The sequence below is a fragment of the Phocoena sinus genome, chromosome 19 (assembly GCF_008692025.1).
Source record: "Phocoena sinus isolate mPhoSin1 chromosome 19, mPhoSin1.pri, whole genome shotgun sequence".
Classification (NCBI taxonomy): Eukaryota; Metazoa; Chordata; class Mammalia; order Artiodactyla; family Phocoenidae; genus Phocoena; species Phocoena sinus.
Genome location: NC_045781.1, coordinates 20,201,194 through 20,217,120, shown reverse-complemented (window position 1 = coordinate 20,217,120; position 15,927 = coordinate 20,201,194). Strand labels below are relative to the sequence as shown.

General features: G+C 34.0%; 1 protein-coding gene across 1 annotated transcript in view; it reads left to right on the top strand.

The window, feature by feature from the left end:
• URI1 (URI1 prefoldin like chaperone) overlaps positions 1-8,799 on the top strand; it is a 66,456-nt gene extending 57,657 nt beyond the window's left edge. Inside the window, exons 7-11 of the mRNA XM_032613963.1 lie at positions 247-421; positions 1,744-2,077; positions 3,841-3,983; positions 4,765-5,014; positions 7,985-8,799. Of these exons, the coding sequence (XP_032469854.1) occupies positions 247-421; positions 1,744-2,077; positions 3,841-3,983; positions 4,765-5,014; positions 7,985-8,167 (1,085 nt within the window). The 3' untranslated portion in view covers positions 8,168-8,799. The remainder of the gene's footprint in view (positions 1-246; positions 422-1,743; positions 2,078-3,840; positions 3,984-4,764; positions 5,015-7,984) is intronic.
• Positions 8,800-15,927: the final 7,128 nt, after the last annotated feature.

Here is a 15,927-nt window from a genome sequence, read left to right as displayed (position 1 = left end):
CCTGAGAGTCTATACTTCTGAAATGTTCTCCAGGGATGCCAGTACTGCTGGTCCTTGGACTACACTCTTAAGTAGCAAGATTCTAAGGAGACATACATCCTTGGAGGTCTACTGTTTGGCTTAAAAATCATGTCCCCCTCTTTCTCAACAACCCCTCACCCCAAGAGAAAATCTTATTAAGTCTAGGTTTGCGCCTTTTAAAAATTGGCTTTTAATAAACAGCCTTTTTTTTTTTTTTTTAAATAGCAAAACACCGAGTTGCTCATAAACCTCACTCCAAACCAAAAACTTCAGGTATTTTTGAAGCAGAATTCTCAAATGATCTAAAATCCAAGGATCTGCTTGCTGATAAGGAGCTGTGGGATCGACTTGAAGAATTAGAGAGACAAGAAGAATTGCTGGGTGAAATTGATATTGATAGGTACCTAATGACAAAGTTCCTTACACACATTTCCTTATAAAATATGTGCTGATTGAAGAAAATACAGAAAAGCATGCTATACTAAAATATCAATAACGCTACCACCCTAAAATAAATATTCTCTAGAATATTTTCTTTTAAGGCCGTGTGTTCATGCACATGTCAGTGCATGTGTGTGTACAGAAATACACAAAATCAATATTCCTATTTTTTATTATAAGGTTTCAGCCCTATTTTGTATAATAAAGTAAGATATACCAGATACTTCACTTTAAATAATTATGGATGCTTTATATATTATATTTTAAATGAGTTGTTTTTATACTGTAGTCAAGATAATGCTGTATGTTTGAATGACTTGTTAAAAAAAATATGTGCATTCAGTTTAAGTTTGTTGCTGTAAAATATTTATCCTTGCTTTCCTTTGCAAACTTTTCTGCTTATTGAGCAGGTAATTTGTAATCTGGTCAAGTAGTTATAGATATGAAAAACTTTACCAAATTGCCATTTGAAATACATATTAGCACTCACTCAGAATTATCAGAGTGCTCAATGAAAACTGTTACTATAGAAGTTCCTATATTATTTTGCTTAAGTGATATGCAGAATTAGTTACTGTGAAAAATAAGACATGAAGCACAAAGGATATTTTTTTCACTACCATATCTCACCTATACTTAGGTCTTTTTGATTAACTGATACTGTTTAATTTTTGTAAATCAGTTTTTAATCTTATGATTTTCTTGGTCACGATTCTTTTTCTACTTTTGCGTGATGTTATTTCAGTTTGTTGCATTTTGGGTTTTGTTATTTTTATAAGGTCCTCAAATCCTTTGTAGAATGAAGCAAGCATGAGAAGTATATGTGTATAAATCATGCACATATGTAGAAATCTTTTATTTTTTAAAATTACAATAATACAGGCTTATAAAATATTTTGATTATAGAAAGAGAAAGAAATATGTTATAGTTCTGTGGTTGTAGTTTCTGGTCTTTAAATAAAGATAACATATTCTCTGTGATTTCTTACAAATTTATGATTGTATTTGTATGGTATTTTATTGTATATGGCCAATATCCTCCTTGCAAAGATTTAAAAAAAAATCTACTGTATTCTACTTTTGTTTGAATAACTATGACATATAGAATTAGCATAGAAACTATTACTTATTAATTCATTTCAAAACATTTTATTAGCCTAGAAATCTAGTTTAAAAATACCTTATGCAAAACCTTAGTTTTTACCCTTTGAACTTAAGTGCAAATTAGAATATGTAAATTTCTAGTGTGTTTGTTTGATCTTGTTAATTTTCTTTTTCTAGTCAGCCTGATACTTTGATTGCAAATGGAGAAGATACGTCCTCTGAAGAGGAAAAGGAAGATCAGAACATAAATGTGAATATGATGAATCAAGTAATGGACTCTCTCACTCCCAGCAATTGTTATCAGAATGTTACAAATTCAGAACTGTTCAATGGTCAAGTGAATAGTCAATGGAACTGTTCAATTAATGGTTCAAATTCTTATCACAATAATGAAGATGAAGAAGAAGATGATGATGATGGTGGTGATAATGAAAATGACCATGATACCTTAGGGGCTGAAGATAATTCTATACCAACAATATATTTTTCTCATACTGTCGAACCTAAGAGGGTTTGTATACTTTTAACTTTACTAATTTTTCATATAATTTGAATATTAGAGATCATCTGCGATATTCTTTAAAAGAGCAGTATTAACAGGGATTAATATTGTTGATAGTGCCAAACAAGAAAGCCATCTTTTGCCTCTTGCTCTGACCAATTTATCTAAAAAGAAAAAGGAAAATAAAAGTCTAGATAGTTAGCTGGTATTGGTCCATTGTTCTCTGAAGCCACAATAGAATTTGAAATTTGGGGGTCTGGAAGGAGATCGATTTGAGTGACAACTACTGTAACTCCACCTGTCCTTCATTCAGAATCCTTTCTTAAGAATTCTAGAGTTAATTTGGGCATTTTGGTGTATTTAAGATGAAAGTGACTTACATTAGTTAAATTTTTAATTATATCAGGTTGTTTCTATGTGGGCATAAAATGAATAGGAGCATCATGAGCAAAAAGGAAAGATTTAGAAGGAAGTAAAAATTAGTTCCATTTCTCACAAATTAAACATCTCTGGGTGGTAATCATGATTTTAGAATTTTGATATTTTAGAGCTGGAGGTTACTACAGAGAGGTCTTCTAATACAGGTTTTTAAGTTTTCTTAGCATCAAAAGACTTTTTGTTCCCTCCATACTTATTGTAGAATACCCAGTTTTAAAATCCCAGATCAAAGCAGGTTGGATCTCACTGAAAGAAGGACCTTAAACTCATTCCCTTGCTCTCTTGGCCTCATAATACTGCTTTAAGGAGCTACTGGGAATTTCATCTTTCTAATTTGTCTTTCTCAGGGAAACTTCGGGCCTAGAAGACCACAGAGCTAGTTAGTAATAAAACAGGGACTCCTTTTTCTCAGTTTGGTGCTTTTTTGTTTTTTTTTTTTTACCACAACAGGGTACCCTTGTAGGGTTTGCCTGTATCAGAGGTAAGGGTCTGTGGTAGCAGTCTTAAATGCCTGAGATTATTATTTAATCAAACGTGTTTAAGACATATTTGCTATTGCTTAGGTCAAGATTTCCCTGCTCTAATGTGAAGTGAAATACTTATATGGTGTTGTAAAATATATATTCTAATACTTCAAACTAAAAGGAGCATCTTGGAATTCTTTGGAAAAAATTGACCTATTAGCCAGGAAAAAAGTTTGTTTTGTGATTCTCTTTTCAGGCTTTAAATTAGTTTTCATTTAGATAAAGCAGGAAGAATAAATAATATTTACAGGAATGTTATGGGGAACAGCAGTCATTAATATGGAAAGATGGTGTAAATGCCGAGTAGGGATAGAAGAATAATGTATTAACCCTGAACAGGGTTGATTTTTATTTTCTGGTCCTTAAATTTTTAAAAATTAGAGGTATTTTAAAAATTCTAAATAGTTAAGCATTATCCAATATTGTTTTTATGACTTAAGTTTTATATTCTTACTGAATATTTGTTTTGGTTAATTGTGCTGTTTGTTTTGAAATGCATGATTTAAGCCAAAAACTTAAAGTAATGGGTGATGTGAAAGCTTATAATAATCTAGCATTTAGTTTGTATGTATTTTGCTTTCTGTATGATAATAAAGTCACTGATGACTAGAATTGGTCACTTAAGGTATAATTTAATACTGTAGAAGTATGATAAGGACTTGTTAGCCTTAGCTGATAATGCACATCATTTGTGTCAAAAAATGTCAACTGCCTCTATTACTATTATTTCTTTAATTGTAGAGTTTATTGGTTTTAGTTTTGGCCTTGATTTCTCAAAAGGATCATAATTTCTTGCTGTGAAATTTTTAGGTACGAATAAATACTGGAAAAAATACCACTTTAAAATTCAGTGAAAAGAAAGAAGAAGCCAAACGTAAGCGAAAGAACAGCTCTGGCAGTGGTCATTCTCCCCAAGAGCTGCCTATGATCAGGACTCCTGCTGACATTTACAGGTGAGTGGTATTCACAGATAGCAGAACAGCCTGCTCTTCCCTTCTCATTTTTTGCAACTGAGTGTATACAGGAAAAGGTTGCTTGTAACACAGAAGGCTCTCACTGAAAAGTGAGGTATTCTGATAGAGTTAGCTTAGTGTTTTAAAGGCTCTCACAGGAGCTGCTGAGCCCCCACCACAGCTTCTCAGTTCAAAGCAATTGGAATGTTGCTTGGTTTTTTGCCTTTGCCCCTCTTTGCCAGTGCTTTTGAAACATTCCCAATCTAGTAAAAAAATGTTGTATGTTAACTTTAGAATGAAAGTTTGTGTTTCTAGTGTGCTGGGGCAGCACTTTTCCTATCACAGCTATGACAGTGCTTGGCATGTGCTTTACCTTTCCACAGAGTCGAAGTTAAGTATGCTATTCCAATTTTTTGTTGTATTGTTGAGAAATCTGTCATTTGAAAATACCTGTTTTCATGACGCTTATTTGTAAAATAGTGAAAATTGCTAAGTGACTTCTGAGCAGGTCTAAAATATATGTAGAATTTTGGCAGATCACGCTGTTGTCACCCAGAACATGTGTATAAATAAACGGCTGTATCTTATTAGGCCAAACAATAATAAAAGTAATGTAAATATGTCATTCGAGGCTACAAAACTATTGTGATGGTGAACATTTTGGATATAAGTTTGAATAAAACATTTCAGATTGATTTCTAGAAAAGATTTTTTTAAATCCTTGTAAATTTATCCTCAGTTTTATGAGTTAACTAAAGAGTATATATTTTTGATATTATAGAGTCTTTGTTGATATCGTGAATGGAGAATATGTCCCTCGTAAGTCCATCCTGAAGTCTCGCAGTAGAGAGAACAGTGTTTGCAGTGATACCAGTGAAAGCAGTGCTGCTGACTTTGATGATAGACGGGGAGTCTTGAGGAGCATTAGCTGTGAAGAGGCCACTTGTACTGATGCTAATGAGAGCATTTTGGACGAGGAGCAGCAAGAAAATCATCAAAAGAAACTTTTTCCTTTATCAGTAACACCTGAGGTATATATCTTTAACTCTATTTTATATAGTATCTTTGACCAATTTTTGTGAGTTAAAAAGGTGGTGGTAGCTCCATTTCAAAGGGGTATGCAATTCATTTTCCCCATTTTGGAGTTGAAAAGATTTTTTAAAAATTGTAGCTGCTGTATCTTCCAGGTGTGGTCTGGAAATCATTAATCTTATTGTTCTTAAATTATTTTATTTAATTATTTATTGAAGTTAATCGACAGAGTAATGGCATTGTTTATCTTGTAGCTTCTTTAGTTCATACATATATTTAGTCTCAAAAGTCATAGATCATAATTAATTAATTCTAGGCTTGTACTTTTTTTTTTTTTTTCTTCAGTACGCGGGCCTCTCCCGTTGCGGAGCACAGGCTCCGGATGCGCAGGCTCAGCGGCCATGGCTCACGGGCCCAGCTGCTCTGCGTCATGTGGGATCTTCCCAGACCGGGGCATGAACCCATGTCCCCTGCATCGGCAGGCGGACTCTCAACCACTGTACCACTAGGGAAGCCCAGTACTTTTTTGATAATTAATAATTTATAAAAAATTAATAGTCACTAGCAAGCACAATATAGGTCTTATAATAAAGTAGTTCAAAATGAAAGTGTTACCACTCTTGAAGTTCTATTTCTGTGAAATAGGAATTTTAAAGTATCTTAATTAGCATATGTATTTCATTTTTGGCTAGACTTTTTTTTTTTTTTTTTTTTCGCTGCACCCCACAGCCTGTGGAATCTTAATTACCCAACCAGGGTTCGAACCCGTGCCCCATGCAGTGGAAGCATGGAGTCATAACCACTGGACTGCCAGGGAAGTCCCATGTCTAGAAAATTATTTAGCAGCTTATTTTAAATAAATTCCACTAGATCAGACTTATAGTCATTTTATGCTAGTTCAAGTAGCAGGTTGTACTTTTCTCTTTTAAATGCTTTGGTTGAGTTAAAGAAAAAATATATACATGACGGATAATTATGTATAGTCCTTCTATGTTTTGGCTCGTGCCAGTGAAATTTTTAACTCTTTGGAATTGTGGAACCATTTTACAATCTAGTGAGAGCTGGAGATCCTCTCCTCAGAAAAATGAGTGCACACACATATACTCTTACCCACCATATTGCACATCGTTTTGTGTGTGGGGAAAGGAAGGGTATTGGGAGATACCAAAATGGAAATGTTATGGTTTCCATTATACCCAGACTTGATATTTTTTTACTCTTATGTTTGGTGGGTATTTTAGATTTTTAATTTAAGAAGTATTTAGGAAGACTGGGGAACTCATACCATATCAAACTGACATACCCATTTGAGTATAAGTCAAATACATATAAAAATGTATATCTTTATAAATGAATAAACATATGTAGAACTTCTGTTGCTTTTGCTAAATAGTCCCTAAGTGGTACTGATTGTACTAAATGGTAACTGGGGATGGAGGGGTCATTGGTAATTAGGAGCAGTATGTATGATTAGAATATTCTCCTTCCCTTCTCCCAATATAATGATTTCAGTTGACCTGGAGAGTATCTTAACTTAATAGTCTTCCCTACTGTTAGAAAAACAGGTGGTAGACTTTTGCTGTTTTTAAGTATCTGAAAATTAGGTTTTTGTAAGGACTTAATATATTATGGTATAGCTAGAGCTCAAGTCTGGAACTTATTTTCATTTCATCATATTTAATAGCTTTGCATTTTGTATTGAACTGTTAACAGCACCTAGATGCTATAAATTTTTTAACATCAAAATAAATAGTTCATGGGATTATGGCAAGTACTTTGAAAGATATCTTTTTTGATATCTTTAAATGTTAAAATATTCTCTTTTTCAAAAGCATTTTTAGTATAATAAGAAGGCTCTGTGCTCATTGTGATAAAATAGAGTTTTTAGAAAAGTAAACTTTGAATTTCTTTTAAGAGTTGGACTCCACCCAAGGTCTCAAAGTACTGTGGGAGGGTCAGGGCATTTTTGGTTTTTGTTTCTTTGGTGGGGCAAGTTGGTGGAGGTTGGCTTTTTAAACTATTCAAGTGATACATTGTCATTTTGTACACTTGGTAGACAAAGTCAAGCTAAATATACATGAAGGTTTACATGTCAAATTTTAATTTGTACGTAAAGAGTCTTTAGAAGATGAAAGTGAGGGGGTTTCAAATACTAGAAATCTTGGGGAAGAAAAATCATAACTTCTTGATTTTGATAGCTCTGTACATAAAAAGACATAGCAAGACATATCTTTGGTTTTATTTCCATCAATTTGTATACACTACATATGTACATTACATACAGTTGACCAAAATTAAGTCCAGCAAACATCTGGTTGAAATTAAAGAATCATTTTTTGTGGTGCCTTGATTTCTCTCATTGAGTTAATTGTATGAAAATTTGAGACTGATACTTACTTCCACTAGCACCAGCACTTTCAATTTTCAGTTTCCACTGATCTCAAATAAAAATGAGGCAAGAGGCAATAAAATACTCAAATAATTGCATGAATGAACACCACCCAAGAGATGTCACTGCTGCTGAAACTCAGCTCTTGGCTCACAGGCAGCATGGCCACCATAGGATAGCTCATTCATCAGCTGATGTTTGACACCCTAATAGAATTCTTAATTTTAATACATTATTTTTCACAGCATGGCCTGGATATAAATGGAATGTATGAAAGTTGAGGACCTTTTATTTACCCATTTTTTAAAAATCCCATGTGAACATGTTTTTTACATTTTTGTTTTCTTGCATGTGTACTATTAAAAAATCAACTTATATTTGGTGGTGTAATTAAGATATATTTTAATGGTACTTGATTTCTATGAGCAATTTGTATTTTGATGTTATAGTTCTGTCTATCAAAAAAATCTTATGAATTTACTTTTAATGAAAAGAAATGTCTAATTGGCAAGTACAGGATAAAGATTTTGTGGGCACCTTATTTGCATTTTATTATCATAATCTCACTTTTGTCTTCCAGGCTTTTTCTGGAACTGTAATAGAAAAAGAATTTTTGTCACCTTCCTTAACACCACACCCAGCCATGGCTCATCCTGTGCTACCCACCATTCCAGAACGAAAAGAAGTTCTGTCAGAAGTATCAGAAGGAACTACAAAGAGGGTTTCAAAGTTCAAAGCTGCCAGATTGCAGCAGAAAAACTAGGGCCTGCCTAGCAAATGGGAGTTTACATCCTAAAACCTAGTTTTGGAATTGTTTAGAATAAATATAGCAAAATATGTTACATGTAATTTGAAATAAGCCATCCTGAGTTAATTTGACAGCAAGTTCTCTTACTGTTATCAATGGTGTTAAAAAGAAATCAAAGTAAATATTTAAATACTTTAATATTCAGCTTGTTTCGTTAATTCTCTGAATACTGTCAGCACTCTTGTTTAAGTTTGCCTTATGAAGTAGTGGCAGCATTTTGAATTATTTTTCAAAGAATATTGTTCATATGCATTGTTTTTGTGTTTTGAACTAAATACTGGCAGTTTTGTACCAGCTGTGATATTGTGCATACCATATGGACCATTTTAAAGAAACTTTTAAAATTTCAAGTAGATTCAACAATTATATTACTTGCTTTAGCATTTTAAAGGCACTTTAAAAAAATCTACTTCTTGTAGGTTTTGCAGCTAGGTGGCTATTTAAAAAATCTCTCCCTCTTTGACTGTCATTCTGTAATCTCTAAGACAGAAAGCTGCATGTACCCAAGGGAAAGTTTCCTTGATTGGAATAATGGTATTTTGTAAATTTTTTTTAAGTAAAAATTTTATGAAACTTGGTCTCTAAAATGTTGTGAACTTTATGATTCAGAATCAAATATAGAAATGTCTTTGATTCATATATATGTTACATGCACCACACAATGGATCCTTGAATTCTTATAATTCCATAGGCAGTTCTTCCCTAGTGTGTGCAGTTTTAACTGGCATTATATTTTGGGAGAGAAGGAAAGGTTGTCTAGATGATAAAAATAAATAAGTAAATAGATAAACAAATAAAATTTTAAAATAAGAAATTGTATGTTTTAATCTCCCAGACATTTTCGTTCTTTATGGTTACTTTCCTAGTAGTAAATGATTGAAAAACATATTTACTTTTGGTAGAACTCCTTAAAATAAAGAGAAATTTATTCTAACATTGAAAATTACACTGCAAGTGTTAATCATTAGCTTGATGCATGCTAAAATGTAGCTTTTAAAAAGCATTCTGCATTAGTACTAAAATAAGCCATCAAGGCCAGTCCACCCTCCTCTGTTCATGGCTAAATATTTAAAGGTTATTTATAGCTTCTTTAATGAATTCTTGCTTAAACAAAGTGAAATTATGTCCTAGAAAAGTAGAACCTATCTGTAACTAGAACAGCACAACTGTAAAAGTTTTATGAATATGTATTTTAATAATAAGGGGGTGAGCCTGAATCCCCACAAGTTAATGGATAATTCAGATCAGAACAGAGGACTGATTTTAAAAGATTGCCTAAAAATGTAGATTTGCTCTTTAGCAAATTTTGATCAACTGTGCATGTATTTTTAGTTAAAAACTTTTTCTCTCAGCCAATCCCCCACAAAAAAGAAAACAACCAAGAGTTCAATCACATACACACAAAGGAGCCCCCAACTCCAACTGCTTGTCAAGTGAGCCTTTCTGTGTTAGATTTTCCCCCAGAAACAAACTTCACTGTGGGATTATTCTGGTGTTCTTTACAGACATATAATTTCAAGAGTATTGTCATTAAATAATTTCTCATGTTCTTCAACTTCATCTTGAGCCTGTTGTTGTTTATGTAGTTTATGTTTCTTCTTGCAAATACCATCTTGTTCCCTCATGGAACAAGATGGTAGTAGGAACAAAGAAGTATTAGATTTTCTGCTGAAGACCAAATGAAGTAGTGTTGCCCCACTTTGTAGCTTCAGTCTTAAAACAAAGTTTCAAATTGTAACTTAACCTTATAGCTTTATTTTTCATATTAAATTCAATATTCAATATGATAAAATGAAGTTGGTCTTAAGTGTTCTCTTTTAAATTGTAAACAGAACAGACTGAATTTCTTTTTTTTTTTTTTTTTTTTTTTTTTTTTTTTTTTTTTTTTTTTTTTTTATGCGTTACGCGGGCCTCTCACTGCTGTGGCCTCTCCCGTTGCGGAGGACAGGCTCCGGACGCGCAGGCTCAGCGGCCATGGCTCACGGGCCCAGCCGCTCCGCGGCATGTGGGATCCTCCCAGACCGGGGCACGAACCCGTGTCCCCTGCATCGGCAGGCGGACTCTCAACCACTGCGCCACCAGGGAAGCCCAGACTGAATTTCTTTTAACTTTTAATTTTGAACTAATTTTAGACCTACAGAAAAATTGCAAAAAATAGTTCCCATATATCCCCTCATCCAGCTTCTTCTAAAATTATAACATCTTGTATGAACATATATGACACAATTATTAAAACCAGGAAATTCACTTTGGTGCAATGCTATTAACTAATCTATAGATCTTATTTGAATTTCACCAACTTTCTACTAGGCGTTCTTTTCTGTTCCAAGATCCTATATAGGATCCCACTTTGCATTTATTTGTTATTGCTCCTTAGTCTTCTCCAATCACTGGCAGTTCTTCAGTTTTTCCTTATCTTTCATGACTTTGGTATTTTTGAAGAGTACTGGTCAGGTATTTTGTATGATGTTCCTCAATTTGGGTTTGTCCAGTACACTCACATGATTAGAATGAGGTTTTGCATTTTTGGCAAGACTACCACAGAAATAGATAATATCAAGAGGTTCAGATCAGAGATGCGTTCTAGTGAGTCATTTCAGGAGGTCCTTAATTTCGCGACCTGCATTACTTTAACCTTGATCACTTGGTTAAGGGGATGTCTGCCAGGTTTCTCCACTGTAAAGTTACTGTCTTTTTCTTTGTAGTTAATTAAATATCTTGGAGGAGATACTTTGCAATTTACGGATTTCTTTTTCTCGTCAAGCCCGCTAATTTTTGCATTCATTTGTGGATCTTGTCTGCAACAGTTATTACTGTGGTATTTGCCTCATAGTGATTTTCTGTTTTGCCCTTTCTTTCAACATTTATTTCTTGGACTCTTTTGTAATGAAAATCTGTGTCATTACCCTCCTGCCACCCCTGCCCCCTGTTTATTAATTTGTATCTGTATGGACTTGGATATTCTGTGGGTCAAAATCCAATTATCATTATTTTGTTTATTCAAATAGTTCTACCTTTGACCTTTAGGAACTCCTTTGAGTTGGCTCCTGAATTCTTTCAACAAGTCTTCGTCTTTTTTGAACACTTTCTTTCTGACACCATAAAATGTTATAGGCGTATCTTATATTTTTCCCGCTCCAGGCTTGGAAACAGTGACCACTTCTCCAAGGAGCCCTTGATCCTTTAAATGGAGAATGGTGTTTAAAAACCAACATCTTCTCATGTAGGTGTGTGTATTGCCATTTTGGTGTCATTGCTTCTAGGCCCTTTTAGTAGGTAGGGCTAGGAAATTATGTATACTAACTGACGCACATATCTATGTATATTTGTTTGCTTATGTACATTAAAAAATGGAAGTGTATCTTGATACTTCTGATTCTAATCTAACACCACAGGATTCGTTTCAGTTTTTCCTTATTTATGACATCTTTCTTCAATAGTGAGAAACGTGGCTCTTATTGTATACAATGTATTTACTTATTTTTAAAATATCTAGTGCAGTTGACCCTTGAGCAGCTCTGAGGTTGGGGCACTGACTCTCCTCACAGTTGAATGTTGGCATATAACTTTACAGCTGTCCCTCTGTATCCATGGTTCTGTATCTGTGCATCATATAGTACTGTAGTACGTATCTAGTAAAAAAAAAAAAAAAACCACATATAAGTGGACAGGCACATTTCACACCCATGTTGTTCAAAGGTCAGCTGTTGACACACACAAGTAGTTTTAGAGTGCTCATCCTAACCCCCCGGAGAGACACGTTTATTAAGTATATTGCACTATTTATGTTCAGTTCTTTTTTTCCTTCAGCTTTATCAATCAAAAGTTCTTTTTCTTTCCCACTCCATTGTGATTGTTATTCATTTATAATAGAGTTAGGTTCATTTGTTAGTGTTTGTGCTCCATTGGATTCTCTCCACATTGTGGCTGGGTTTAATGGTTTATTTGGGGTGTGTGTGAAGGGTATATGAAACATTAATGTGGTTCTAAGAGTCACAGCTATGTAAAAAGATAGAAGATAAACACTCCTCCCTCATTCCTGCTGCCCATTCTCATTTCTGTTGTCTTTCTGTCACTTCCTCATCTACCCATTGTTAGTAACCAATCTGTTTTCTGGTTTAACCTTTTTGTATTTCTTTTGCACAAATAGATACACATATATTTTCTTTTTTTTCTTTCTTACATGAAGGATAACATATGTAACTTCTCCCTTCCACTTTAATGTGTTTAATAGTATGCCCTGGTAATCACTCTATGCCTGTTTACAGAGAGCTTCCCCCTTTTTTTTTAACAGAGGTATACCACTTTTTTTGTGTAGATGTAGCATAGTTTATCCAGCCACTTTGCTGTGTATGGACATTTAGGTTTCTGAGTAATTTTGCAGTGACAAATGATGCAATGAGTAACTTTGATGTGTATGTATTTTTGTGTCATTGGAAGTATCTTCCGGGTAGATTCCTAGAAGTAGGATTAATGGGCTATCTTTACTGTATGATTTCTTTTATACATGATAAAGTCTGTTTTTAACAGTATTTGTTTTCTTATCAAGGATGTGGTTTTAACACATTTGCTTGCATATCTACATTTTATTGATGATTCTTTGATAATAACTTTGGGACACTATAGTGTCCTAAATGGACTTAAAGTGTTTATAGTGATTATACTCATTTTGCTATATTTTTATTTGGCGGGGGGGGGGGAAATGGGTCATGCAAGTGATTTATAAGAGTTTTCCATAAATCGGAATAATTTCCAATTTTATAAAATACAGATACCTCATTCTATTAGATTTATTTTTCTCCTCCATAAGAAATAGCTTTTCAAGGATGCTAATCTTTTTCTGTGTATCCTTTTGGTGAGTGGCATATAGGCTCTCGATTAAATGCCTGTTAAATGAATTGCTCAACTACAATAAATATGGTTTTATGTTTAATCCATTGGTCGATATTGTTCAGTTTTTACATTTTAAAATGCTTTTTCAGTTATTTAAATTTCATTTTAAAGGAACATCATTTAGGATATGAAATTTTTGCAGTTCCGTTAATAACAATGAATCATAAAGAATCAGTATTTTTGATCACTTACTTTGTGTCAAGCATTTTCTATATACTTTATGTGGATCATTTCATTTAATAAAGCAATCCAGCGAGGTAGGCACTATTTTTCAATCCCTTTCCCCCATTTTAGAGATAAGGAAACTAACTCAGATTAAGCAATGTTTTAAGCTACACAACTATTAAATGGTGGAATTGGGGTTAAAATTCCAGGCAGCCTTGCTCCAGAATCATCAGTCTTAACACTTTTTTTTTTTTTAATGTTTAAATTGCCCTCGAAACAGGAGCACATAACTAGTAAGGAAATGTGTGATCTGTATATCTGTATAGTCTTGCTTATTCGCAATGAGGTCACCTTTTAAAAAGTATGAGTTAGAAAACTGCTTTGTTACTTAAAATTTACACATTAAGAGAATTCTTAATTTTGACCTGGTGGCATGGAGGTGAAGTTTCGATGATTTGGCCATGTGCATAAAAGGAATGTGCAGATGGAGATTAGTAAAAGTAGAAATAGTGTAACAGTATTTCATTGAAAAACTCATTTTTATGTAAACTTAGACATCATTATATATAATACACAGATATGTAATACACTGTTCTGTTCTATAATAGTATAGAATAGTATGTTCATAATACAGAGGCCTCATAGTGACTCTCTTTAGCCCTAGTGACAGTGTCGGGGTTTTTTTGCCTTGAAGTATTTTGTATAAAAATATAGCTAGTTCGGGCTTCCCTGGTGGCGCAGTGGTTGAGAGTCCGCCTGCCGATGCAGGTGACACGGGTTCGTGCCCCGGTCCGGGAAGATCCCACATGCCGTGGAGCAGCTGGGCCCGTGAGCCATGGCCGCTGAGCCTGCGCGTCCGGAGCCTGTGCTCCGCAACGGGAGAGGCCACAACAGTGAGAGGCCCGCGTACCGCAAAACAAAACCAAAAATGTGCACTTTTATTATAGCTACCCTCTTTCCAGACAGTGTTGTGATCACTTTAGTGTTTGTGGTACTTTGGTTCCAGTTTTTTTGAACAGTTTTACTGAGGAATAGTTTGTATGCCATAACATCCTTTTGGTTTTTTTTAAATTGAAGTATAGTTGATGTATAATATTATATAAGCTACAGGGTGTACAAGATAGTGATTCACAGTTTTTAAAGGTTATCCTACACTTGTAGTTATTCTAAAACATTGGCTATATTCCCTGTTGTACAATATATCCTTGTAGCTTTTTTTATACATAATGGTTTGTACCTCTTAATCTGCTACCCTTGTATTGCTCCTCCCCCCTTTCTTCTCCCCACTGGTAACCACTAATTTGTTCTCAATATCCTTTGAGTCTGCTGCTTTTTTATATTTACTAGTTTGTTGTGTTTTTAAGATTCCACATATAAGTGGTATCATTACAGTATTTATCTTTCTCTGTCTGATTTATTTCACATAGCACAATACCCTTGAAGTCCATCCATGTTGTTGCAAATGGCAAAATTACATTCTTCTTTTTTATGGCTTAATAGTATTCCTTTGCATGTATGTGTGTATGTACATACACACACACCACATCTTTACCCATTCACCTGTTGATAGACACTTAAGTTGCTTCCATATCTTGGCAATTGTACATAATGCTGCTATGAACATTGGGGTGCATGTATTTTTCAAGTTAGTGTTTTTGTTTTTTTCAGATATATATCCAGGAGTGAAACTGCTGAGTCATATGGTAGTTCTATTTTTAGTTTTTTGAGAAACCTTCATACTGTTTTCCACAGTGGCTGCACTAATGTACATCCCACCAACAGTGTGGGAAGGTTTCCTTTTCTCCACATCGTCACCATTGTTTGTTATTTGTGTTCTTTTTGATGATAGCCATTCTGACAGATGTGAGGTGATATCTCATGGTTTTAATTTGCGTTTCCCTGATGATTAGTGATGTTGAACATCTTTTCATGTGCCTGCATAACATCCTTTTTTAAGTGTGCAATTTGATGGGTTTTAGAACATATCAAGTTGTGCCACTAACTCACTAAACCCAGTTTTAGAACATTTCCATCATGCTAAAAAGATCCCTTTTTTCCCATTTATAGTCAGTTCCCATTAATATCCCCAGCCTCAGGTAACCGCTAATTTGCTTTCTCTGTACAGATTTACCTTTTTTGGACAGTTAATTTAAATGGAATCATGCATATATAGTCTTTAGCATCTATCTTTCAATTAGCGTTAAGGTTTTTGAGCTACATCCATGTTTTATTATGCAACAATAGATTGTTCTTTCTTTTTACTGCATAGTATTCTGTTGTATGGATATACCACATTTATTTATTCATTCCTAGTTGATGAACTCTTGGATTGTTCATTTCTCTGGCTCTTGTGAATAACGGTGCTATGAACATTCATATGCAAATTTTTGTGTGGACATGTTTTTATTTCTTTCGAGTAGATACCTGTGAGTGGAATTGCTGGGTCAGATGGTGAATTTAAGCTTAACTTACTTGAGAGATTACAGTTAAATCTTTTGCTCAATTTTTAATTGGGTTCTTATTGAGTTGTAAGAGTTCTTTGCATTTTCTAAATATAAGTCCTTTATTGGATACATGATTTACAAATATTTTCTCTAAGTCTGTGACTTTTTGATTTTTTAATGGTATCTTTTAAAGCACAGAAGTCTTTGGTTTTG